The sequence below is a fragment of the Salmo trutta genome, chromosome 21 (genome assembly GCF_901001165.1).
Source record: "Salmo trutta chromosome 21, fSalTru1.1, whole genome shotgun sequence".
NCBI lineage: Eukaryota > Metazoa > Chordata > Actinopteri > Salmoniformes > Salmonidae > Salmo > Salmo trutta.
The window spans coordinates 40,722,692-40,747,827 of NC_042977.1; the positions used below are offsets into that span (position 1 = coordinate 40,722,692).

At 48.4% G+C, this 25,136-nt stretch overlaps 3 protein-coding genes across 3 annotated transcripts in view; all 3 read right to left on the reverse strand.

Moving 5' to 3' along the window:
• Window positions 1-4,425, reverse strand: part of LOC115157442 (uncharacterized) — a 28,388-nt gene extending 23,963 nt beyond the window's left edge. The window contains exons 1-9 of the mRNA XM_029705698.1: window positions 4,129-4,425; window positions 3,720-3,977; window positions 3,333-3,599; window positions 2,818-3,078; window positions 1,740-2,000; window positions 1,377-1,634; window positions 1,009-1,272; window positions 356-619; window positions 1-97 (exon numbers count right to left, since the gene is read on the reverse strand). The exon at window positions 1-97 is cut by the window's left edge and continues 164 nt beyond it. Of these exons, the coding sequence (XP_029561558.1) occupies window positions 1-97; window positions 356-619; window positions 1,009-1,272; window positions 1,377-1,634; window positions 1,740-2,000; window positions 2,818-3,078; window positions 3,333-3,599; window positions 3,720-3,977; window positions 4,129-4,369 (2,171 nt within the window). The 5' untranslated portion in view covers window positions 4,370-4,425. The remainder of the gene's footprint in view (window positions 98-355; window positions 620-1,008; window positions 1,273-1,376; window positions 1,635-1,739; window positions 2,001-2,817; window positions 3,079-3,332; window positions 3,600-3,719; window positions 3,978-4,128) is intronic.
• A 66-nt stretch (window positions 4,426-4,491) lies between these two features.
• Window positions 4,492-15,401, reverse strand: LOC115157443 (collagen alpha-1(VII) chain). Its single transcript, XM_029705699.1, has 9 exons — window positions 15,163-15,401; window positions 13,897-14,157; window positions 12,627-12,887; window positions 11,364-11,624; window positions 10,099-10,359; window positions 8,831-9,091; window positions 7,567-7,827; window positions 6,164-6,424; window positions 4,492-5,139 (listed from the first exon to the last, which is right to left on the reverse strand). The coding sequence occupies exons 1-9, from the start codon at window positions 15,371-15,373 to the stop codon at window positions 4,850-4,852; spliced, it is 2,328 nt and encodes a 775-aa protein (XP_029561559.1). The 5' UTR covers window positions 15,374-15,401; the 3' UTR covers window positions 4,492-4,849.
• A 429-nt stretch (window positions 15,402-15,830) lies between these two features.
• On the reverse strand, window positions 15,831-24,234 carry LOC115156463 (fibronectin type III domain-containing protein 7-like). Its single transcript, XM_029703886.1, has 10 exons — window positions 23,877-24,234; window positions 23,507-23,767; window positions 22,854-23,120; window positions 22,183-22,279; window positions 21,701-21,921; window positions 18,627-18,884; window positions 17,990-18,250; window positions 17,523-17,783; window positions 16,424-16,684; window positions 15,831-15,943 (listed from the first exon to the last, which is right to left on the reverse strand). The coding sequence occupies exons 1-10, from the start codon at window positions 24,178-24,180 to the stop codon at window positions 15,831-15,833; spliced, it is 2,304 nt and encodes a 767-aa protein (XP_029559746.1). The 5' UTR covers window positions 24,181-24,234.
• Between the last annotated feature and the right edge of the window lie 902 nt (window positions 24,235-25,136).

Consider the following 25,136-nt stretch of genomic DNA (forward strand, 5'->3'; position numbering starts at 1 on the left):
GTATAAGACAGCGCCCCCTGGCTGTGGATCCAGCTAATGCAGGCGGTGCGGTTCTCACAGCCCACTGAGGTGTGGATGTTCTGGGGAGGACAAGGGGCTGCAGGGGGAAACACAGGGACATGTTAGCATGTTAGCCAGCACCGAAACTGGGTTATGAGTTTCAAAGGTTTTCATTTGGCTAGACTGGCCTCAGAATAGGATCTGTGACCTGTGTGTACTAAAGCCTGGGTCCTTAATGGGCACAAGCAGAGAGACTCACACACACACACACACACACACACACACACACACACACACACACACACACACACACACACACACACACACACACACACACACACACACACAGTTGTACCTGTCATTGACTGTATCATAGCACTGGGAGGGCTGACACACAGTCTGTCTGAGGCGGTCACACTGAAAACATACTGCTGTCCACACTGCAGGCTGGACACCTGGCAGGAAGTGACATCACTGGAGTTACACTGCAGGCTCCCGCCCTGGCCGTCCTCCGCTGTGACTTCATACAGCTCCGCCCCTGCAGCCGTTGCCCAGGTGATAGAGGCGGAGTCAGAGGAGCAGAGTAGCTGGACATCAGAGAGGAGGGGCACACAGGGCGCTGAGGGAGGGAACAGGGGAGAACGTTGTTACAACCTCATAGTAACCTTAGTACAAAATAAGTTAGTACTTTATTCATCAAATTTCCCCTTTGGGGGATTAATAAAGTACTATCTTATCTTATAAACCTTACATAGTGTACAATCACAGGAGGCTGCTGAGGGGAGGACGGCTCATAGTAATGGCTGGAATGGAGCAAATGGAATGGTATCTAACATGGAAACCATGGAAACCATGTGTTTGATGTATTTGATACCATTCCACTGATTCCACTCCAGCCATTATCAAGAGCCCGTCCTTCCAAATGAAGGTGCCACCGACCTCCCAATGTCATATATTTTCAGATTTGCTCAGTAGATAATATAACTGTCCCATTGACGTGTCACTGACCTGTAGTGAAGGTAAACGTCAGGCTTGGGACGCTCGAGCAGTTGTCCTTTGAGGCTGTGACGGTGACATTGTATTCACTGCCACACTGCAGCCTAGTCAGAGCACAGTTAGAGTCTGTAGTGTTACATTCTACTGAACTACCCTGTACGTCTGACGCCCGAGCGCTGTACGCCACCCCCTGTGCATTCTGGGAGTCCCAGGTGACCATAGCGATGTTGGTGGAGCAGTCCACGGTGGCTGAGAGGGAGGTGGGGGGGCAGGGTGCTGGGGGGCAGAGTGAGAGACGGGGCATAGTCAGGACTAACAAACAGTAGATCAACCATTAAGTAATGGTCATAAATTAAACAACGTCTTCCTTGTTTTCTTACCTGTTGAAATCTCATTGGCTGCGCTGTGGGAGCTGTTGCAGGATTGGCCCTGTGCTACCACGGTAACGTTGTAGGCGTTACCACAGCTCAGGTCGGGGACAACACAGGAAGTTGTATTGGTGTCGCACATCATGACGTTACTTCCATCTTGCAACGTGGCGTGGTAGCGGGTCGCCCCGACGCTCGGTTGCCAGGAAACATTCAACCTTCCAGACGTGCAGTCCAGTTGGGTTTCCACAGATTGAGGAGAGCAGGGAGCTGAAGGGAAAAAAAGGCAGACAAAAGGTCATGAAAGAGGGAATAAAAGAGTGTCAGAAAATACTATAGTAGAAAATATGAAGAGTTAAACTACACTGTATTTACCTGTAGTGAAGGTTACAGCCTGACTGCCTGGTCCCGGACAGCCGGTGTGCAAGGCTACAACAACGACAGAGTATTCCTGCCCGCACGCCAGGTTTTTAAGGGAACATTGTGTGCCTGTGTCGCTGCAGGAGGACTTGTGACCATGGTTACCCTCCGCCTGTACGGTGTAGGCTGTAGCTCCCACGGCACTGTTCCAAGTGATGAAGGCCATGCCTGTACCACAGTCTAGACTGGAGGCTATGTTAGTGGGCACGCAAGGAGCTGGACAGAGAAAGGGATAGAGGGACAGAGAGAGAGGGACGGAGGGAGGGGTGAAGGAGAGAGAGAGAGAGAGGGATGGATGGAGATAGAGAGAGAGAGAGAGGGATGGAGGGAGAGAGATAAAGAGATGGAGGGAGAAAGAGAGAGGGATAGAGGGACAGAGAGAGAGAGAGAGAGAGAGAGAGAGAGGGATAGAGGGAGAGAGATAAAAAGATGCAGGGAGAGAGAGAGGGATGAGGGAGAGAGAGAGGGATGGAGAGAGAGGGATGGAGGGAGAGAGAGATGGATGGAGAGAGAGAGATGGATGGAGAGAGAGAGATGGATGGAGAGAGAGAGAGGGATGGAGAGAGAGGGATGGAGGGAGAGAGAGAGGGATGGAGAGAGAGAGATGGAGGGAGAGAGAGAGATGGATGGAGAGAGAGAGATGGAGGGAGAGAGAGAGGGGAGCTTTATCTAAGCAGCTTGGTGGTAGGCCATATTTTGCTCCTGATAGTGGCTTTTAAATAACATCAAAAAGTTATATTGAGTGGCCTGGGACATTTTACATTTACATTTAAGTCATTTAGCAGACGCTCTTATCCAGAGCGACTTACAAATTGGTGCATTCACCTTATGATATCCAGTGGAACAACCACTTTACAATAGTACATCTATATCTTTTTTTGGGGGGGGGTTAGAAGGATTACTTTATCCTATCCCAGGTATTACATTGTATTGTATTAATGCAAAATGATGCAAAATGAACTAGATAGAAATGTTTTATATTCATCATACATTTCCTCTATCAAATGTACGAGAACTGTAGGTGCACCAGTACCTGTGAGCATCTGCATGGGAGAGCTGACCTCGCTCATACACACGTTGGTATGGCCCATGACGCTGAAGGTGTACATCTCGCCACAACTCAGCTCGGAGAAGGAGCAACTGGTCTCGTTGGTGTTGCAGCTGGTGTTGGTGCCTGACATGTCCGTGGCCGTCACCGTGTAGTTCTGAGACGTGCTGGTCAGATCCCAGATCACCGTGGCAACGGTGGTGCTGCACTCCAGGTCCACTGTGGTGTTCTGGGGCTTACAGGGGGCTGGAGAGGGGAGAGGGAGAAGGGGGAGAAGAGAGTGGAAGGGAAAGGGGGAGAGAGGTGTTAATTGACAATAACTAATGCCTAGTTTCTCCTGGTCAGGTCACGTGGGTCAGGACCCTCGTCATTTCATTTGAAAACTGAAACAGATGGATCTCACTTCCCAATTCACACTAGCTTTTTATAATGAAGTCATGTATTGAGCATGCATTCTAAGTGCTATTGTGGATATTGGAAAAGAACTAGAGCCCACGTACCAGACTGAACACGGTAGTCTGATCCAGCGATGATGGAACAGTTGATGGAGGAGGAGGTGACAGCCACCTCGTAGGTCTGGCCACACTGCAGATTGGAGATGCTGCAGGAGGTGGAGGTGGAGTTACAGGAGGCCTGGTAGCCGTCACTGCCGATGGCCAGGGCTGTGTAGGTGTCGTCTGCATCCCCAGGGGTCTGCTGCCACTGGACCGACAACACGTTGGAGTTACAGTTCAGCTCTGCCACCACGTTCTCAGGCAGACAGGGGGCTGGGCGAAGGAAGAGAGAGGAGAGTGAGATATGTGACATGTTGGGTTTTGAGAGCACAAAAACAGAATGATTGTGTAAAGAGTGCAGTGTGATTGGTGGAGTTTATGTGTGTGTCTTACCTGAGTCAAATTCAATGGTGGCGTGCAAAGTGCTGTTGCAGGAGTCAGTGGAGGCAACCAGTGTAGCCGAGTACGTCCGCCCGCAGTGCAGTTTCACCACACAGGAAGTATCGTTGGAGGTACAATATGCCACGTGCCCATGGCCGCCCGTCACCTCAGCGATGTAGTAGGAGGCGCCAACGCTCTCGAACCAGGAGATGTTTCCTCGGTTGGTTCCACAGTCCACCTGTGCTGCCAGGTGGGTTGGATGGCATGGAGCTGATGGGCAGAGAGACAGAGAACATGTGATGAGGTGTCAGCCAATGGGTGGTGAGCATTTTGGCACAGTGTTTCACCCAAATAGGAGATAAACAAATGTACCATATTAGGCTATAATTAGTTATTGAACCAGCAGTGAGGCTCTGCTTACCTGTATCCATCTCCAGTGGCCGGCTCAGACTGCTGTTGCAAGTCCCGTCGCTAGTGACGACCTGGAATTTGTAGCGTTCCCCGCACTGCAGGCCGGTGATGAAGATGGAGGAGTCAGAGGTGGGGTATGAAGTAGTGGTGTTAGCGCCCCCTATCTTCTGGGAGTGTAAGGTGTAGTTGGCCCCGTACACTGGGCTGGCATCCCAGGTCAGGGACAGGATGTTGGTGGAACAGGACACCATGCCCTCCAGGTCGATGGGTGGACACAGTGCTGAGCAGTCCAGAGACAACAGAAGTACCAGAGTATACAGTGGCTAACTCAAGTCCAACAAGTGGGAATGTAATGAAGAATGGAATCTCCAACACCCAGAACTAAAATCTTGCGTTAATTAGTCAGATCCTCCATCAGGTTCAGGGGATAGATGTATGAGAAAAGATACAAACCAGACTATTAAAGTCTCCACTACACTAAATGGATGTGCTAAATGTCCCCTCCCCTTCTGAAATTCGAAAGATGTGAACACTTGCGAAATCGTGATTTGTCCAAATGATCAGTGGCGGAAAAAATCTACGCTGCGGAACAAAGTCCCTGGTTAATCGTCTCATCCCACAGTCTGTTGAGAGATGCTACGATATCGTTCTATGTTACGTGCGTCTGTCCATGAGAGATTATGAAGGATGTAATCGAGTTCTAGATCGACAAGATATTCATCACAGACAGATCAGACAGACAGACTCTGTCTCTTCTCACCTGTTCTGAGTTCAACGTCAGGGCTGGGGTCGCTATGGCAGCCCCTGACGATGGTAACCACGGTGACAGCGTAGGTCTCGGCGCAGTGCAGGTCGGTGAAGGAACAGTCGGTGGAGTTGGAGCTGCAGGTGTGGGTGTGTCCGTCGTCACCTGTGGCGGTTGCTAGGTACATGTCCGCCCTGGCAACGGCCGTCCAGGAGACAGTGCCCATGTTGCCATCACACTGCAGAGACGTTGTGACATTGGTGGGGGGACAGGCACCTGCAGGGAGAGAGAAAGAGAGAGAGGGAGAGAGAGAGAGAGAGAGGGAGAGAGAGAGAGGGGGGTGATGGAGAAAGAGAGAGACAGAGAGAAGGGAGAGACAGAGAAAAGGAGAGTTTTATTTCTATTTTTGACGTTTACTTTTACTTCACCACATTTCTAAAGACAATGATGTACTTTTTACTCCATACATTTTCCCTAACACCCAAAAGTACTTGTTACATTTTGACAGGAAAATGTTCAAATTCACACACTTATAAAGATAACATCTCTGGTCATCCCTACTGCCTCTGATCTGGCAGACTCACTGAACACAAATGCTTTGTATGTAAATTATGTGTGAGTGTTGGACTGTGCCCCTGGCTATCCGTCAATAAAAATGTAATTCAAATTGTGGGATATGAAGTGGTGGTGTTAGCGCCCCCTATCTTCTGGGAGTGTAAGGTGTAGTTGGCCCCGTACACTGGGCTGGCATCCCAGGTCAGGGACAGGATGTTGGTGGAACAGGACACCATGCCCTCCAGGTCGATGGGTGGACACAGTGCTGAGCAGTCCAGAGACAACAGAAGTACCAGAGTATACAGTCGCTAACTCAAGTCCAACAAGTGGGAATGTAATGAAGAATGGAATCTCCGACACCCAGAACTAAAATCTTGCGTTAATTAGTCAGATCCTCCATCAGGTTCAGGGGATAGATGTATGAGAAAAGATACAAACCAGACTATTAAAGTCTCCACTACACTAAATGGATGTGCTAAATGTCCCCTCCCCTTCTGAAATTCGAAAGATGTGAACACTTGCGAAATCGTGATTTGTCCAAATGATCAGTGGCGGAAAAAATCTACGCTGCGGAACAAAGTCCCTGGTTAATCGTCTCATCCCACAGTCTGTTGAGAGATGCTACGATATCGTTCTATGTTACGTGCGTCTGTCCATGAGAGATTATGAAGGATGTAATCGAGTTCTAGATCTACAAGATATTCATCACAGACAGATCAGACAGACAGACTCTGTCTCTTCTCACCTGTTCTGAGTTCAACGTCAGGGCTGGGGTCGCTATGGCAGCCCCTGACGATGGTAACCACGGTGACAGCGTAGGTCTCGGCGCAGTGCAGGTCGGTGAAGGAACAGTCGGTGGAGTTGGAGCTGCAGGTGTGGGTGTGTCCGTCGTCACCTGTGGCGGTTGCTAGGTACATGTCCGCCCTGGCAACGGCCGTCCAGGAGACAGTGCCCATGTTGCCATCACACTGCAGAGACGTTGTGACATTGGTGGGGGGACAGGCACCTGCAGGGAGAGAGAAAGAGAGAGGGAGAGAGAGAGAGAGAGAGAGGGAGAGAGAGAGGGGGGGGTGATGGAGAAAGAGAGAGACAGAGAGAAGGGAGAGACAGAGAAAAGGAGAGTTTTATTTCTATTTTTGACGTTTACTTTTACTTCACCACATTTCTAAAGACAATGATGTACTTTTTACTCCATACATTTTCCCTAACACCCAAAAGTACTTGTTACATTTTGACAGGAAAATGTTCAAATTCACACACTTATAAAGATAACATCTCTGGTCATCCCTACTGCCTCTGATCTGGCAGACTCACTGAACACAAATGCTTTGTATGTAAATTATGTGTGAGTGTTGGACTGTGCCCCTGGCTATCCGTCAATAAAAATGTAATTCAAATTGTGGGATATGAAGTGGTGGTGTTAGCGCCCCCTATCTTCTGGGAGTGTAAGGTGTAGTTGGCCCCGTACACTGGGCTGGCATCCAGGTCAGGGACAGGATGTTGGTGGAACAGGACATCATGCCCTCCAGGTCGATGGGTGGACACAGTGCTGAGCAGTCCAGAGACAACAGAAGTACCAGAGTATACAGTCGCTAACTCAAGTCCAACAAGTGGGAAATGTAATGAAGAATGGAATCTCCGACACCCAGAACTAAAATCTTGCGTTAATGCGTCAGATCCTCCATCAGGTTCAGGGGATAGATGTATGAGAAAAGATACAAACCAGACTATCAAAGTCTCCACTACACTAAATGGATGTGCTAAATGTCCCCTCCCCTTCTGAAATTCGAAAGATGTGAACACTTGCGAAATCGTGATTTGTCCAAATGATCAGTGGCGGAAAAAATCTACGCTGCGGAACAAAGTCCCTGGTTAATCGTCTCATCCCACAGTCTGTTGAGAGATGCTACGATATCGTTCTATGTTACGTGCGTCTGTCCATGAGAGATTATGACGGATGTAATCGAGTTCTAGATCTACAAGATATTCATCACAGACAGATCAGACAGACAGACTCTGTCTCTTCTCACCTGTTCTGAGTTCAACGTCAGGGCTGGGTCGCTATGGCAGCCCCTGACGAATCGAGTTCTAGATCTACAAGATATTCATCACAGACAGATCAGACAGACAGACTCTGTCTCTTCTCACCTGTTCTGAGTTCAACGTCAGGGCTGGGGTCGCTATGGCAGCCCCTGACGATGGTAACCACGGTGACAGCGTAGGTCTCGGCGCAGTGCAGGTCGGTGAAGGAACAGTCGGTGGAGTTGGAGCTGCAGGTGTGGCTGTGCCCGTCGTCACCTGTGGCGGTTGCTAGGTACATGTCCGCCCTGGCAACGGCCGTCCAGGAGACAGTGCCCATGTTGCCATCACACTGCAGAGACGTTGTGACATTGGTGGGGGGACAGGCACCTGCAGGGAGAGAGAAAGCGAGAGAGGGAGAGAGAGAGGGGGGGTGATGGAGAAAGAGAGAGACAGAGAGAAGGGAGAGACAGAGAAAAGGAGAGTTTTATTTGTATTTTTGACCTTTACTTTTACTTCACCACATTTCTAAAGACAATGATGTACTTTTTACTCCATACATTTTCCCTAACACCCAAAAGTACTTGTTACATTTTGACAGGAAAATGTTCAAATTCACACACTTATAAAGATAACATCTCTGGTCATCCCTACTGCCTCTGATCTGGCAGACTCAGTGAACACAAATGCTTTGTATGTAAATGATGTGTGAGTGTTGGACTGTGCCCCTGGCTATCCGTCAATAAAAATGTAATTCAAATTGTGGGATATGAAGTGGTGGTGTTAGCGCCCCCTATCTTCTGGGAGTGTAAGGTGTAGTTGGCCCCGTACACTGGGCTGGCATCCCAGGTCAGGGACAGGATGTTGGTGGAACAGGACACCATGCCCTCCAGGTCGATGGGTGGACACAGTGCTGAGCAGTCCAGAGACAACAGAAGTACCAGAGTATACAGTCCCTAACTCAAGTCCAACAAGTGGGAATGTAATGAAGAATGGAGTCTCGGACACCCAGAACTAAAATCTTGCGTTAATTAGTCAGATCCTCCATCAGGTTCAGGGGATAGATGTATGAGAAAAGATACAAACCAGACTATTAAAGTCTCCACTCCACTAAATGGATGGGCTAAATGTCCCCTCCCCTTCTGAAATTCGAAAGATGTGAACACTTGCGAAATCGTGATTTGTCCAAATGATCAGTGGCGGAAAAAATCTACGCTGCGGAACAAAGTCCCTGGTTAATCGTCTCATCCCACAGTCTGTTGAGAGATGCTACGATATCGTTCTATGTTACGTGCGTCTGTCCATGAGAGATTATGAAGGATGTAATCGAGTTCTAGATCTACAAGATATTCATCACAGACAGATCAGACAGACAGACTCTGTCTCTTCTCACCTGTTCTGAGTTCAACGTCAGGGCTGGGGTCGCTATGGCAGCCCCTGACGATGGTAACCACGGTGACAGCGTAGGTCTCGGCGCAGTGCAGGTCGGTGAAGGAACAGTCGGTGGAGTTGGAGCTGCAGGTGTGGCTGTGTCCGTCGTCACCTGTGGCGGTTGCTAGGTACATGTCCGCCCTGGCAACGGCCGTCCAGGAGACAGTGCCCATGTTGCCATCACACTGCAGAGACGTTGTGACATTGGTGGGGGGACAGGCACCTGCAGGGAGAGAGAAAGAGAGAGAGGGAGAGAGAGAGGGGGGGTGATGGAGAAAGAGAGAGACAGAGAGAAGGGAGAGACAGAGAAAAGGAGAGTTTTATTTCTATTTTTGACAACGTTTACTTTTACTTCACCACATTTCTAAAGACAATGATGTACTTTTTACTCCATACATTTTCTCTAACACCCAAAAGTACTTGTTACATTTTGACAGGAAAATGTTCAAATTCACACACTTATAAAGATAACATCTCTGGTCATCCCTACTGCCTCTGATCTGGCAGACTCACTGAACACAAATGCTTTGTATGTAAATTATGTGTGAGTGTTGGACTGTGCCCCTGGCTATTCGTCAATAAAAATGTAATTCAAATTGTGGGATATGAAGTGGTGGTGTTAGCGCCCCCTATCTTCTGGGAGTGTAAGGTGTAGTTGGCCCCGTACACTGGGCTGGCATCCCAGGTCAGGGACAGGATGTTGGTGGAACAGGACACCATGCCCTCCAGGTCGATGGGTGGACACAGTGCTGAGCAGTCCAGAGACAACAGAAGTACCAGAGTATACAGTCGCTAACTCAAGTCCAACAAGTGGGAAATGTAATGAAGAATGGAATCTCCGACACCCAGAACTAAAATCTTGCGTTAATGCGTCAGATCCTCCATCAGGTTCAGGGGATAGATGTATGAGAAAAGATACAAACCAGACTATCAAAGTCTCCACCCCACTAAATGGATGTGCTAAATGTCCCCTCCCCTTCTGAAATTCGAAAGATGTGAACACTTGCGAAATCGTGATTTGTCCAAATGATCAGTGGCGGAAAAAATCTACGCTGCGGAACAAAGTCCCTGGTTAATCGTCTCATCCCACAGTCTGTTGAGAGATGCTACGATATCGTTCTATGTTACGTGCGTCTGTCCATGAGAGATTATGAAGGATGTAATCGAGTTCTAGATCTACAAGATATTCATCACAGACAGATCAGACAGACAGACTCTGTCTCTTCTCACCTGTTCTGAGTTCAACGTCAGGGCTGGGGTCGCTATGGCAGCCCCTGACGATGGTAACCACGGTGACAGCGTAGGTCTCGGCGCAGTGCAGGTCGGTGAAGGAACAGTCGGTGGAGTTGGAGCTGCAGGTGTGGCTGTGTCCGTCGTCACCTGTGGCGGTTGCTAGGTACATGTCCGCCCTGGCAACGGCCGTCCAGGAGACAGTGCCCATGTTGCCATCACACTGCAGAGACGTTGTGACATTGGTGGGGGGACAGGCACCTGCAGGGAGAGAGAAAGAGAGAGAGGGAGAGAGAGAGGGGGGGGTGATGGAGAAAGAGAGAGACAGAGAGAAGGGAGAGACAGAGAAAAGGAGAGTTTTATTTCTATTTTTGACGTTTACTTTTACTTCACCACATTTCTAAAGACAATGATGTACTTTTTACTCCATACATTTTCCCTAACACCCAAAAGTACTTGTTACATTTTGACAGGAAAATGTTCAAATTCACACACTTATAAAGATAACATCTCTGGTCATCCCTACTGCCTCTGATCTGGCAGACTCACTGAACACAAATGCTTTGTATGTAAATTATGTGTGAGTGTTGGACTGTGCCCCTGGCTATCCGTCAATAAAAATGTAATTCAAATTGTGGGATATGAAGTGGTGGTGTTAGCGCCCCCTATCTTCTGGGAGTGTAAGGTGTAGTTGGCCCCGTACACTGGGCTGGCATCCCAGGTCAGGGACAGGATGTTGGTGGAACAGGACACCATGCCCTCCAGGTCGATGGGTGGACACAGTGCTGAGCAGTCCAGAGACAACAGAAGTACCAGAGTATACAGTCGCTAACTCAAGTCCAACAAGTGGGAATGTAATGAAGAATGGAATCTCCGACACCCAGAACTAAAATCTTGCGTTAATTAGTCAGATCCTCCATCAGGTTCAGGGGATAGATGTATGAGAAAAGATACAAACCAGACTATTAAAGTCTCCACCCCACTAAATGGATGTGCTAAATGTCCCCTCCCCTTCTGAAATTCGAAAGATGTGAACACTTGCGAAATCGTGATTTGTCCAAATGATCAGTGGCGGAGAAAATCTACGCTGCGGAACAAAGTCCCTGGTTAATCGTCTCATCCCACAGTCTGTTGAGAGATGCTACGATATCGTTCTATGTTACGTGCGTCTGTCCATGAGAGATTATGAAGGATGTAATCGAGTTCTAGATCTACAAGATATTCATCACAGACAGATCAGACAGACAGACTCTGTCTCTTCTCACCTGTTCTGAGTTCAACGTCAGGGCTGGGGTCGCTATGGCAGCCCCTGACGATGGTAACCACGGTGACAGCGTAGGTCTCGGCGCAGTGCAGGTCGGTGAAGGAACAGTCGGTGGAGTTGGAGCTGCAGGTGTGGGTGTGTCCGTCGTCACCTGTGGCGGTTGCTAGGTACATGTCCGCCCTGGCAACGGCCGTCCAGGAGACAGTGCCCATGTTGCCATCACACTGCAGAGACGTTGTGACATTGGTGGGGGGACAGGCACCTGCAGGGAGAGAGAAAGAGAGAGAGGGAGAGAGAGAGGGGGGGTGATGGAGAAAGAGAGAGACAGAGAGAAGGGAGAGACAGAGAAAAGGAGAGTTTTATTTGTATTTTTGACGTTTACTTTTACTTCACCACATTTCTAAAGACAATGATGTACTTTTTACTCCATACATTTTCCCTAACACCCAAAAGTACTTGTTACATTTTGACAGGAAAATGTTCAAATTCACACACTTATAAAGATAACATCTCTGGTCATCCCTACTGCCTCTGATCTGGCAGACTCACTGAACACAAATGCTTTGTATGTAAATGATGTGTGAGTGTTGGACTGTGCCCCTGGCTATCCGTCAATAAAAATGTAATTCAAATTGTGGGATATGAAGTGGTGGTGTTAGCGCCCCCTATCTTCTGGGAGTGTAAGGTGTAGTTGGCCCCGTACACTGGGCTGGCATCCCAGGTCAGGGACAGGATGTTGGTGGAACAGGACATCATGTCCTCCAGGTCGATGGGTGGACACAGTGCTGAGCAGTCCAGAGACAACAGAAGTACCAGAGTATACAGTCCCTAACTCAAGTCCAACAAGTGGGAATGTAATGAAGAATGGAATCTCCAACACCCAGAACTAAAATCTTGCGTTAATTAGTCAGATCCTCCATCAGGTTCAGGGGATTGATGTATGAGAAAAGATACAAACCAGACTATTAAAGTCTCCACTCCACTAATGGATGGGCTAAATGTCCCCTCCCCTTCTGAAATTCGAAAGATGTGAACACTTGCGAAATCGTGATTTGTCCAAATGATCAGTGGCGGAAAAAATCTACGCTGCGGAACAAAGTCCCTGGTTAATCGTCTCATCCCACAGTCTGTTGAGAGATGCTACGATATCGTTCTATGTTACGTGCGTCTGTCCATGAGAGATTATGAAGGATGTAATCGAGTTCTAGATCTACAAGATATTCATCACAGACAGATCAGACAGACAGACTCTGTCTCTTCTCACCTGTTCTGAGTTCAACGTCAGGGCTGGGGTCGCTATGGCAGCCCCTGACGATGGTAACCACGGTGACAGCGTAGGTCTCGGCGCAGTGCAGGTCGGTGAAGGAACAGTCGGTGGAGTTGGAGCTGCAGGTGTGGCTGTGTCCGTCGTCACCTGTGGCGGTTGCTAGGTACATGTCCGCCCTGGCAACGGCCGTCCAGGAGACAGTGCCCATGTTGCCATCACACTGCAGAGACGTTGTGACATTGGTGGGGGGACAGGCACCTGCAGGGAGAGAGAAAGAGAGAGAGGGAGAGAAGAGAGGGGGGGTGATGGAGAAAGAGAGAGACAGAGAGAAGGGAGAGACAGAGAAAAGGAGAGTTTTATTTCTATTTTTGACAACGTTTACTTTTACTTCACCACATTTCTAAAGACAATGATGTACTTTTTACTCCATACATTTTCTCCTAACACCCAAAAGTACTTGTTACATTTTGACAGGAAAATGTTCAAATTCACACACTTATAAAGATAACATCTCTGGTCATCCCTACTGCCTCTGATCTGGCAGACTCACTGAACACAAATGCTTTGTATGTAAATTATGTGTGAGTGTTGGACTGTGCCCCTGGCTATCCGTCAATAAAAATGTAATTCAAATTGTGGGATATGAAGTGGTGGTGTTAGCGCCCCCTATCTTCTGGGAGTGTAAGGTGTAGTTGGCCCCGTACACTGGGCTGGCATCCCAGGTCAGCGACAGGATGTTGGTGGAACAGGACACCATGCCCTCCAGGTCGATGGGTGGACACAGTGCTGAGCAGTCCAGAGACAACAGAAGTACCAGAGTATACAGTCCCTAACTCAAGTCCAACAAGTGGGAATGTAATGAAGAATGGAGTCTCGGACACCCAGAACTAAAATCTTGCGTTAATTAGTCAGATCCTCCATCAGGTTCAGGGGATAGATGTATGAGAAAAGATACAAACCAGACTATTAAAGTCTCCACTACACTAAATGGATGGGCTTAATGTCCCCTCCCCTTCTGAAATTCGAAAGATGTGAACACTTGCGAAATCGTGATTTGTCCAAATGATCAGTGGCGGAGAAAAATCTACGCTGCGGAACAAAGTCCCTGGTTAATCGTCTCATCCCACAGTCTGTTGAGAGATGCTACGATATCGTTCTATGTTACGTGCGTCTGTCCATGAGAGATTATGAAGGATGTAATCGAGTTCTAGATCTACAAGATATTCATCACAGACAGATCAGACAGACAGACTCTGTCTCTTCTCACCTGTTCTGAGTTCAACGTCAGGGCTGGGGTCGCTATGGCAGCCCCTGACGATGGTAACCACGGTGACAGCGTAGGTCTCGGCGCAGTGCAGGTCGGTGAAGGAACAGTCGGTGGAGTTGGAGCTGCAGGTGTGGGTGTGTCCGTCGTCACCTGTGGCGGTTGCTAGGTACATGTCCGCCCTGGCAACGGCCGTCCAGGAGACAGTGCCCATGTTGCCATCACACTGCAGAGACGTTGTGACATTGGTGGGGGGACAGGCACCTGCAGGGAGAGAGAAAGAGAGAGAGGGAGAGAGAGAGAGGGGGGGTGATGGAGAAAGAGAGAGACAGAGAGAAGGGAGAGACAGAGAAAAGGAGAGTTTTATTTCTATTTTTGACGTTTACTTTTACTTCACCACATTTCTAAAGACAATGATGTACTTTTTACTCCATACATTTTCCCTAACACCCAAAAGTACTTGTTACATTTTGACAGGAAAATGTTCAAATTCACACACTTATAAAGATAACATCTCTGGTCATCCCTACTGCCTCTGATCTGGCAGACTCAGTGAACACAAATGCTTTGTATGTAAATTATGTGTGAGTGTTGGACTGTGCCCCTGGCTATCCGTCAATAAAAATGTAATTCAAATTGTGGGATATGAAGTGGTGGTGTTAGCGCCCCCTATCTTCTGGGAGTGTAAGGTGTAGTTGGCCCCGTACACTGGGCTGGCATCCCAGGTCAGCGACAGGATGTTGGTGGAACAGGACACCATGCCCTCCAGGTCGATGGGTGGACACAGTGCTGAGCAGTCCAGAGACAACAGAAGTACCAGAGTATACAGTCCCTAACTCAAGTCCAACAAGTGGGAATGTAATGAAGAATGGAGTCTCGGACACCCAGAACTAAAATCTTGCGTTAATTAGTCAGATCCTCCATCAGGTTCAGGGGATAGATGTATGAGAAAAGATACAAACCAGACTATCAAAGTCTCCACTACACTAAATGGATGGGCTTAATGTCCCCTCCCCTTCTGAAATTCGAAAGATGTGAACACTTGCGAAATCGTGATTTGTCCAAATGATCAGTGGCGGAGAAAATCTACGCTGCGGAACAAAGTCCCTGGTTAATCGTCTCATCCCACAGTCTGTTGAGAGATGCTACGATATCGTTCTATGTTACGTGCGTCTGTCCATGAGAGATTATGAAGGATGTAATCGAGTTCTAGATCTACAAGATATTCATCACAGACAGATCAGACAGACAGACTCTGTCTCTTCTCACCTGTTCTGAGTTCAACGTCAGGGCTGGGGTCGCTATGGCAGCCCCTGACGATGGTAACCACGGTGACAGCGTAGGTCTCGGCGCAGTGCAGGTCGGTGAAGGAACAGTCGGTGGAGTTGGAGCTGCAGGTGTGGCTGTGTCCGTCGTCACCTGTGGCGGTTGCTAGGTACATGTCCGCCCTGGCAACGGCCGTCCAGGAGACAGTGCCCATGTTGCCATCACACTGCAGAGACGTTGTGACATTGGTTGGGGGACAGGCACCTGCAGGGAGAGAGAAAGCGAGAGAGGGAGAGAGAGAGGGGGGGTGATGGAGAAAGAGAGAGACAGAGAGAAGGGAGAGACAGAGAAAAGGAGAGTTTTATTTCTATTTTTGACGTTTACTTTTACTTCACCACATTTCTAAAGACAATGATGTACTTTTTACTCCATACATTTTCCCTAACACCCAAAAGTACTTGTTACATTTTGACAGGAAAATGTTCAAATTCACACACTTATAAAAATAACATCTCTGGTCATCCCTACTGCCTCTGATCTGGCAGACTCAGTGAACACAAATGCTTTGTATGTAAATTGTGTGTGAGCGTTGGACTGTGCCCCTGGCTATCCGTCAATAAAAATGTAATACAAATTTTGGGATATGAAGTGGTGTTAGCGCCCCCTATCTTCTAGGAGTGTAAGGTGTAGTTGGCCCCGTACACTGGGCTGGCATCCCAGGTCAGGGACAGGATGTTGGTGGAACAGGACACCATGCCCTCCAGGTCGATGGCTGGACACAGTGCTGAGCAGTCCAGAGACAACAGAAGTACCAGAGTATACAGTCGCTAACTCAAGTCCAACAAGTGGGAATGTAATGAAAAATGGAATCTCCAACACCCAGAACTAAAATCTTGCGTTAATTAGTCAGATCCTCCATCAGGTTCAGGGGATAGATGTATGAGAAAAGATACAAACCAGACTATTAAAGTCTCCACTACACTAAATGGATGTGCTAAATGTCCCCTCCCCTTCTGAAATTCGAAAGATGTGAACACTTGCGAAATCGTGATTTGTCCAAATGATCAGTGGCGGAAAAAATCTACGCTGCGGAACAAAGTACCTGGTTAATCGTCTCATCCCACAGTCTGTTGAGAGATGCTACGATATCGTTCTATGTTACGTGCGTCTGTCCATGAGAGATTATGAAGGATGTAATCGAGTTCTAGATCTACAAGATATTCATCACAGACAGATCAGACAGACAGACTCTGTCTCTTCTCACCTGTTCTGAGTTCAACGTCAGGGCTGGGGTCGCTATGGCAGCCCCTGACGATGGTAACCACGGTGACAGCGTAGGTCTCGGCGCAGTGCAGGTCGGTGAAGGAACAGTCGGTGGAGTTGGAGCCGCAGGTGTGGGTGTGTCCGTCGTCACCTGTGGCGGTTGCTAGGTACATGTCCGCCCTGGCAACGGCCGTCCAGGAGACAGTGCCCATGTTGCCGTCACACTGCAGAGACGTTGTGACATTGGTGGGGGGACAGGCACCTGCAGGGAGAGAGAAAGAGATAGAGGGAGAGAGAGAGGGGGGTGATGGAGAAAGAGAGAGACAGAGAGAAGGGAGAGAGAGGTAGGAGAGAGAGAAGGGGAGAGAGAAGGGGAGAGAGAGAGAGAAGGGAGAGAGAGGTAGGAGAGAGAGAAGGGGAGAGAGAGAGAGAAGGGAGAGAGAGAGGGGGGTGATGGAGAAAGAGAGAGACAGAGAGAGGTAGGAGAGAGAGAAGGGGAGAGAGAGGTAGGAGAGAGAGAAAAGGAGAGAGAGGTAGGAGAGAGAGAAGGGGAGAGAGAAGGGGAGAGAGAGGTAGGAGAGAGAGAAGGGGAGAGAGAAAGAGAGAGTGGATGGCTGGAATGGAGTCAGTGGAATGTTATAAACCACATGAAACCACTCGTTTGCAGTGGTGTAAAGTACTTAAGTAAAAATACTTTAAAGTACTACTTATGTAGTGTTTTGTGGTGGCTGTGCTTTACTCTACTATTTATATTTTTGACAACTTTCACTTTTACTTCACTGTGTTCCTAAAGAAAATGATGTATTTTTCACTCCATACATTTATACCTTTTAAAAATGATCCCATTGAGCTTTTATTTTTATTTGTATTACTTTATTTGTTTTCTGTTATGATTGTTGTCGCATCGTTGAGGGGTGAACGTGCAAGTAAGCACTTCACTGTTCTGTGTACACCATGTGTTCTGTTGCATATGAAAAATAAAGTTAACCTGAACTTGATGACTCAAACACACTTGTGTATAAAGCCACATACTGTAATCCTCTGAAGTAGTGCCCACCTTAGAGGATAGGGCGTCATTTTAGGCCCCCCCCATCACTTACCAGTTTCTATAGTGACCAGTTGGCTCTGGGAGCTGTTGCACTTCATGTCGGTTGCTATGACGCTGGCGGTGTAGGTTTTGCCGCAGTTTAAGCCCTGTATGAGACAGTTAGAGCCCATGGAGTGGCAGGATCTCACCGTGCCGTCTGTGTGCTGTGCCATGGCGATGTAGAACACTGCGCCCTGGCTCACCGTCCAGTTCATAAGGGCAGAGCTGGGGCTGCATTCCACAGAGGCTGACATGTTGGTAGGGGTACAAGGGACTGGGGAAGGGAGGAGGAGAGAGGTTTGAAGTAACGACAAGTAAATGTATATGATGCCATTATTTCTCAGCTATGATATGGAAGCTCCAGTCCTCCCTATAGGGGGCTCAACTAGCCGCAGATCCAAATCACCACCAGACTTGTCAGTCTCTTCTATCCTCTTCCTACACTATAACATAACAATACGCCCATCCTCCAGTACTCACAAGTCTTAGCTGCCTCTCCCAGCTCCTTCTCTGTGGTACAGTCATCATCTGAGGCAGTGATCCACACACTCAGACTGTCTCCACAGGCCACACCAGGCATAGCACAGCTGTTGGTGAAGGAGCTGCAGTTGTAGCTGTCTCCGTAGTTACCCTGAGCCTCCACTGTGTAGGACAGAGCCCCTGCTGTCTTGTCCCAGGTGGTGATCAACACATCAGACCCACACTCTGCATACGTCTTTATGTTCTGGGGGATGCAAGGGGCTGGGGAGGAGAGGGAGGGAGGGAGGGAGGAGGGAGGGAGGGAGGAGGGAGGGAGGGAGGAGAGGGAGGAGGGAGGGAGGGAGGGAGGGAGGGAGGGAGGGAGGGAGGGAGGGAGGGAGGAGGGAGGGAGGGAGGAGAGGGAGGAGGGAGGGAGGGAGGGAGGGAGGAGAGGGGGGAGGGAGGGAGGGGGGAGGGGAGGGAGGGAGGTTAGAGAATTCACTCATGTTGTACACACACAGACATGTATAATACAAGTACACACACACACACACATTACCTTGCATTACCACAGGTAGCCACTAGGTAGAGAACTCTCTCTTTCTGTCCCTCCCCCTACTCCCACCACACCTTCCCTACACCCCCTCCCTTCACTCACAGGTCCGGACGTGCTTCGAGGAACTGGTTTTGCTGTTGCAATTACTGACGGCGTAAACGGTGAACTGGTAGGTGTGTCCGCAGACCGTGTTGGTGAAAAAGCACTCTGTGCCCTTGGTGCGACAGTCCGCCAGCTGTCCGTTGGAGGCCAGCGACGTAGCTACGTAGTACTTGGTGTTACTGGTGGGAGCCCAGGAGAAGATGATCACATTACTGGAACACTCACGGTACGTCGCCAGCTGGGAGGGGGCGCAGGGCACTGGTGGGGGAGAGAGAGAGAGGGTTAAGGGTTAGGGGGGGACAAGGGTACATATTAGGGGTTAGGGCACATGGAAAAGGGTAGTTATCTGAGAATAGGACTGGCTGAGTAGGGGAGTTACTGTATGCTTGACAAAGTGTTGCTGGAACACTTGTGGTATGTCGCAAGCTGGGAGGGAGCGTGGTGCACTAGGGGGTACAGAGTAAAGGGTTAGGGGTTAGGGGTTAGGGTGGGACAGGGGTACAGAATAAGGGGTTAGGGGTTAGGGTAGGACAGGGGTACAGAATAAGGGGTTAGGGGTTAGGGTAGGACAGGGGTACAGAATAAGGGGTTAGGGGTTAGGGTAGGACAGGGGTACAGAATAAGAGGTTAGGGGTTAGGGTGGGACAGGGGTACAGAATAAGGGGTTAGGGGTTAGGGTAGGACAGGGGTACAGAATAAGAGGTTAGGGGTTAGGGTGGGACAGGGGTACAGAGAAGGGCAGAGTAAGAGGTTAGGGGTTAGGGTGGGACAGGGGTACACAGTAAGAGGTTAGGGGTTAGGGTGGGACAGGGGTACACAGTAAGAGGTTAGGGGTTAGGGTGGGACAGGGGTACACAGTAAGAGGTTAGGGGTTAGGGTGGGACAGGGGTACACAGTAAGAGGTTAGGGGTTAGGGTGGGACAGGGGTACACAGTAAGAGGTTAGGGGTTAGGGTGGGACAGGGGTACACAGTAAGAGGTTAGGGGTTAGGGTGGGACAGGGGTACAGAGTAAGGGGTTAGGGGTTAGGGTGGGACAGGGGTACACAGTAAGAGGTTAGGGGTTAGGGTGGGACAGGGGTACAGAGTAAGGGGTTAGGGGTTAGGGGTTAGGGTGGGACAGGGGTACAGAATAAGGGGTTAGGGGTTAGGGTGGGACAGGGGTACAGAGTAAGAGGTTAGGGGTTAGGGGTTAGGGTGGGACAGGGGTACAGAGTAAGGGGTTAGGGGTTAGGGGTTAGGGTGGGACAGGGGTACAGAGAAGGGCAGAGTAAGAGGTTAGGGGTTAGGGGTTAGGGGTTAGGGTGGGACAGGGGTACAGAGTAAGAGGTTAGGGGTTAGGGGTTAGGGGTTAGGGTGGGACAGGGGTACAGGGGTACAGAGTAAGAGGTTAGGGGTTAGGGTGGGACAGGGGTACACAGTAAGAGGTTAGGGGTTAGGGTGGGACAGGGGTACAGAGTAAGGGGTTAGGGGTTAGGGGTTAGGGTGGGACAGGGGTACACAGTAAGAGGTTAGGGGTTAGGGTGGGACAGGGGTACAGAGTAAGGGGTTAGGGGTTAGGGGTTAGGGTGGGACAGGGTACAGAATAAGGGGTTAGGGGTTAGGGTGGGACAGGGGTACAGAGTAAGAGGTTAGGGGTTAGGGTGGGACAGGGGTACAGAGTAAGGGGTTAGGGGTTAGGGGTTAGGGTGGGACAGGGGTACAGAGAAGGGCAGAGTAAGAGGTTAGGGGTTAGGGGTTAGGGGTTAGGGTGGGACAGGGGTACAGAGTAAGAGGTTAGGGGTTAGGGGTTAGGGGTTAGGGTGGGACAGGGGTACAGGGGTACAGAGTAAGAGGTTAGGGGTTAGGGGTTAGGGTGGGACAGGGGTACAGAGTAAGGGGTTAGGGGTTAGGGGTTAGGGTGGGACAGGGGTACAGAGAAGGGCAGAGTAAGAGGTTAGGGGTTAGGGGTTAGGGTGGGACAGGGGTACAGAGTAAGAGGTTAGGGGTTAGGGGTTAGGGGTTAGGGTGGGACAGGGGTACAGAGTAAGAGGTTAGGGGTTAGGGGTTAGGGTTAGGGTGGGACAGGGGTACAGAGTAAGAGGTTAGGGGTTAGGGGTTAGGGGTTAGGGTGGGACAGGGGTACAGAGTAAGAGGTTAGGGGTTAGGGGTTAGGGTGGGACAGGGGTACAGAGTAAGGGGTTAGGGGTTAGGGTGGGACAGGGGTACAGAGTAAGAGGTTAGGGGTTAGGGGTTAGGGTGGGACAGGGGTACAGAGTAAGAGGTTAGGGGTTAGGGGTTAGGGGTTAGGGTGGGACAGGGGTACAGAGTAAGGGGTTAGGGGTTAGGGGTTAGGGTAGGACAGGGCTACAGAGTAAGAGGTTAGGGGTTAGGGGTTAGGGGTTAGGGTGGGACAGGGGTACAGAGTAAGGGGTTAGGTGTTAGGGGTTAGGGGTTAGGGTAGGACAGGGGTACAGTGTAGGAGGTTAGGGGTTAGGGGTTAGGGCACATGGTAAAGGGTAGTCAACTGGAAATAGGACTGGAGAAGTAGGGGGAAGTATAAAGTGCCCTAAAAAGGTTTTTCTGTACACTGTTTGGAAGGGAAACAAACAAGTGAACTTGCTGTAAATTGGACAGTGAATGTGGAACTGTGAGATATATAACATCATATGAAGTAGAGCTAGTTGGATGGAGGTTGAACTCTAATGTTCCCAAGTCAACCAGAACAATAACGGAGGATAATATTGAAACTCAACCTGAATCACCTTGTCTTTGTCTCTCCTTGTCAACACAGGTACAGTAGGTAACGTATTCCTGTGTGCGTTTTCACTCTATACCTCACACATGTCTTTTTACTTCCTGGTATGACAGACACTATCACTGTCTGACCTTTCATACAACTCCCCTCTACTCAATAGAGACTAGTCTAGTCAATAGACCTGTTGGGGGGTGTATGTGTGTGTGAGTGTGAACGTGAGAGGAACTGGAACAGATAACAGATCAAATAGAAGAAAAAGATGTAGACAGAGAGGAGGGGATAGACAGAGACAGAGAGGAGGGGATAGACAGAGACAGAGAGGAGGGGATAGACAGAGACAGAGAGGAGGGGATAGCAAGATAGTAGAGGTATGCTGTACATCCACATGTCCCTCACCTGTCTCAAGGTATGTGGATGTGTTGGAGGTGCTCTGGCAGTCGAATGAGATGGCAGTGACCTGGATCAGGTATCTCTCTCCACAGTTCAACATGGTGATCTGACAGGTGTTTGAGGCAGAGGTGCAGGACAGGGCCGTCCCATTCACATCTACAGCCTCCGCCCTTGACAACACATTCACAGTTTGGCCATTGAGTCATTTAGCAGATGTACATAACATGTGTGTGTTATTCAGAGCCACTTTCAATGAGAGGGGACACAGGAGTTTTACCCGGACCATGTGACCTGACTGGGAAAAACACCAGACCCCGGATAAGGGATCAGGAATAACTCTTGGTCCTAAGAAAAAGGCATTGAACTGAGGAAGATGTAGCAATCACATAGAACAGCACAATCAATCCAGGTAAATAAGAGACAGTAGTCACCTGTAGGAGTTGGCTCCCAACACCTGTCCCCAAGTCACTGTCACCACCCCACTGGAACAGCTGTAGTTCACTGAGATGGACATGACCCTGTTGATGGCTAAAAGCAAGGACAAATACAGATTATATCCTGTCTGTCTGTCTGTCTGTCTGTCTGTCTGTCTGTCTGTCTGTCTGTCTGTCTGTCTGTCTGTCTGTCTGTCTGTCTGTCTGTCTGTCTGTCTGTCTGTCTGTCTGTCTGTCTGCCTGCCTGCCTGCCTGCCTGCCTGCCTGCCTGCCTGCCTGCCTGCCTGCCTGCATGTGTAGCTACAGTACACGTGTGCATGCATGCATCTTTATCCATCCATAGTTTCCTCTCTCTCTCGGACTGTAATTTCATCTCATTTCCTCTTTCTCGGACTGTAATTTCATCTCATTTCCTCTCTCTCTCTGACCGTCATTTCATCTCATTTCCTCTCTCTCTGACTGTCATTTCATCTCATTTCCTCTCTCTCTCTGACCGTCATTTCATCTCATTTCCTCTCTCTCTGACCGTCATTTCATCTCATTTCCTCTCTCTCTCTGACTGTCATTTCATCTCATTTCCTCTCTCTCTCGGACTGTAATTTCATCTCATTTCCTCTCTCTCTCTGACCGTCATTTAATCTGGTTTCCTCTCTTCCAACAGTACTCACTGGATGTGATGTGTGAGACATTAGTGGGTTCTCCAGGCTCTAGGAAGGCGTTGACTGATGACACTCCTACAATGTATGTGGAGCAGGGCTGTAGATTACTGATGTCCATGTACGTAGTGGTGGTGTTCTTCAGTACAGGCACGCTGGGTTTGTTGCTGTCTGTAATGCTGACCTGATACAACAGAACTTTGTTGACCGTCTGCCAGGTTACACGGGCTGAGCTCCTTCCTGTCGCTACTACGGCAACACCAGCTGGCGGTTGTACCACTGTAGGGAAAGAGATAACGGTGTGATTAGTAGGGACAGTACTACAGACACCACTGTTACTAGGGATCATCTGAGTCTTTCCTGACCACTTGATGTGACTAGGAAAAACTCAGGGCCCTTGCTATAGACATGCTCAACTTGAGTTTGTCATGTTACTGTATATCAAAGGAGGCTGGTGGCACTTTAATTGGGGTGAACGGGCTCATGGTAATGACTGGAGTGGCATCAGTGGAATGGTATCAAATACATCAAACAACATGGTTTCCATGGTTTCCTGGCGTTTGATGCCATTCCATTCGCTCCGTTCCGGACATTATTATGAGCCGTTCTACACTGTTTTACATACTTTATCATATAGCCTGTAGGATTCTATTTGTCAGACTTACATGTAGTGATTGTCTTGGTAATGCTGCTGGTCCCCAGTCCCGCTTGGTTGGAAGAGTAGACATAGCAGTTATAAGACTTTGCAGGTGTGAGCCCATCGACCTGTCCAGTCAGCGTAGTGAAACTGTAGTTGTATCTGTCTCCGTTACTGAGCCCGTCCACAACCAACAAATACTTGTCAGCCCCAGTGACGCCGGACCATTGAAATCTGATGGAGGTACTCGATATCGCCTTGGAATAGGTGATTTGGGATGTGGCGGGAACTAGAAACAAGTTAAGGAAACTGTTGATGACTAACACTCAAAGAAATCAATGAAAATAGGTAAACATGGACTAATTAACTACTGGTCATGTGACACGTAGGACAGTTACCTGTTGTCGCAATTTGCGTGTTAGTGCACATCACGTAGTAAAACTGAAAGACTTTCAACTGGACTTGGTAAACACTCCCTGGCCGCAATCCTTGGATCAGCCTTTGCGTACTTGACACAGGCAGTGTCACCACAACTGGCGCAATGCTTATTGAGTTCACAACCCGCAAATCCAGAAAATAATTTGTGGCTCCAGGGTAACTGTTCCATTTCACGTCCAGTGTTGATGCTGAAGGAGACGTTATTGACGTGATACTACAAGCTGAATAGAGAACAGAAAAGTTGTCAGTTATGAAGGATACCATGATGTAGCAGTACAGACGAAGACATTGGACGATAATATTGATCCATTATTAATAAGTTCTATAGTTAGGCCCTGTGCTACAAATAAAGGTTAGGAGTTGTGTATCTGGGAGCATAGAAAACACATCAGCTGAAATGTTGATAATGATGATGCCAGTTTAACATGTATTCTGTGTAGTTTCCAAATAACCACAGTATTCAACAGCTACTTAGTTCTCTTTTATCAATTCACAATGACTGGTCATTATTAGAATACACTACAAAAAATGATTCAAATCTATATTTGAGAGACAAAATAAATTGTTATGGTATTGAATTAATAATCATTTTTGTTCCATATCTATAAGGGTTGACATTGGTGCATTGCCACGTTACATGTTTAACCTGAGATACCAGTGTAGCACAATATCTTCTTTATAAAATACTGTATATTAAGTTGTGAACCACCAAAAATTTTAACAAATAAATAAACCTTCTAGCACAATAAAATGAAGTTTTTCATTCCAAAACGTTATGTATCCATTTTCAGAAATGTTGGCGAATTCGCTTTTTTTGTTTAAAGAATTTCTGAAAGAGATTGGTGTGTTTTTTCCACATCTAATCATGATCTGGGGTTGTTCAATGAAATGCATGTGTATTTGTTTTACCAGATGTTTTATTTCAGAGAGACACATTTTGTTACAAATGTAGATGTATCTGCCTCTCAGAGAAAAAAGTAGCACTGCGAAGGTTTAACAAAGTCAAATGTGACAAACAATAAAACATGTTATAAACAACTGTACATATGATACTTTTGTGACGTCAATATTTTTAAATATATATATATATAACCGATTATCAATACAGCAATATGAGATCTGGGCTCTGGTCAAAAGTAGTGCACTATGGGAATAGGGAATAGGGTGCCTTTTAGGATGAGGCCTAACTCTAACCAAACACTATAGCAAGAGGCTAGATT

What these genes read in the sequence shown, in the direction of transcription:
- LOC115156463 (XM_029703886.1), bottom strand. Translation starts at nt 24,180, where the DNA reads ATGGTATCCTTCATAACTGACAACTTTTCTGTTCTCTATTCAGCTTGT. An exon ending in TACCAAGACAATCACTACAT is followed by an intron (nt 23,121 to 23,506) that starts GTAAGTCTGACA and finishes CTTTCCCTACAG; the next exon opens with TGGTACAACCGCCAGCTGGT. An exon ending in CTCGAAGCACGTCCGGACCT is followed by an intron (nt 18,251 to 18,626) that starts GTGAGTGAAGGG and finishes TCTCCTCCCCAG; the next exon opens with CCCCTTGCATCCCCCAGAAC.
- LOC115157443 (XM_029705699.1), bottom strand. Translation starts at nt 15,373, where the DNA reads ATGGGCACTGTCTCCTGGACGGCCGTTGCCAGGGCGGACATGTACCTA. An exon ending in TGACGTTGAACTCAGAACAG is followed by an intron (nt 7,828 to 8,830) that starts GTGAGAAGAGAC and finishes CTCTCCCTGCAG; the next exon opens with GTGCCTGTCCCCCCACCAAT. An exon ending in TGACGTTGAACTCAGAACAG is followed by an intron (nt 5,140 to 6,163) that starts GTGAGAAGAGAC and finishes CTCTCCCTGCAG; the next exon opens with GTGCCTGTCCCCCCACCAAT.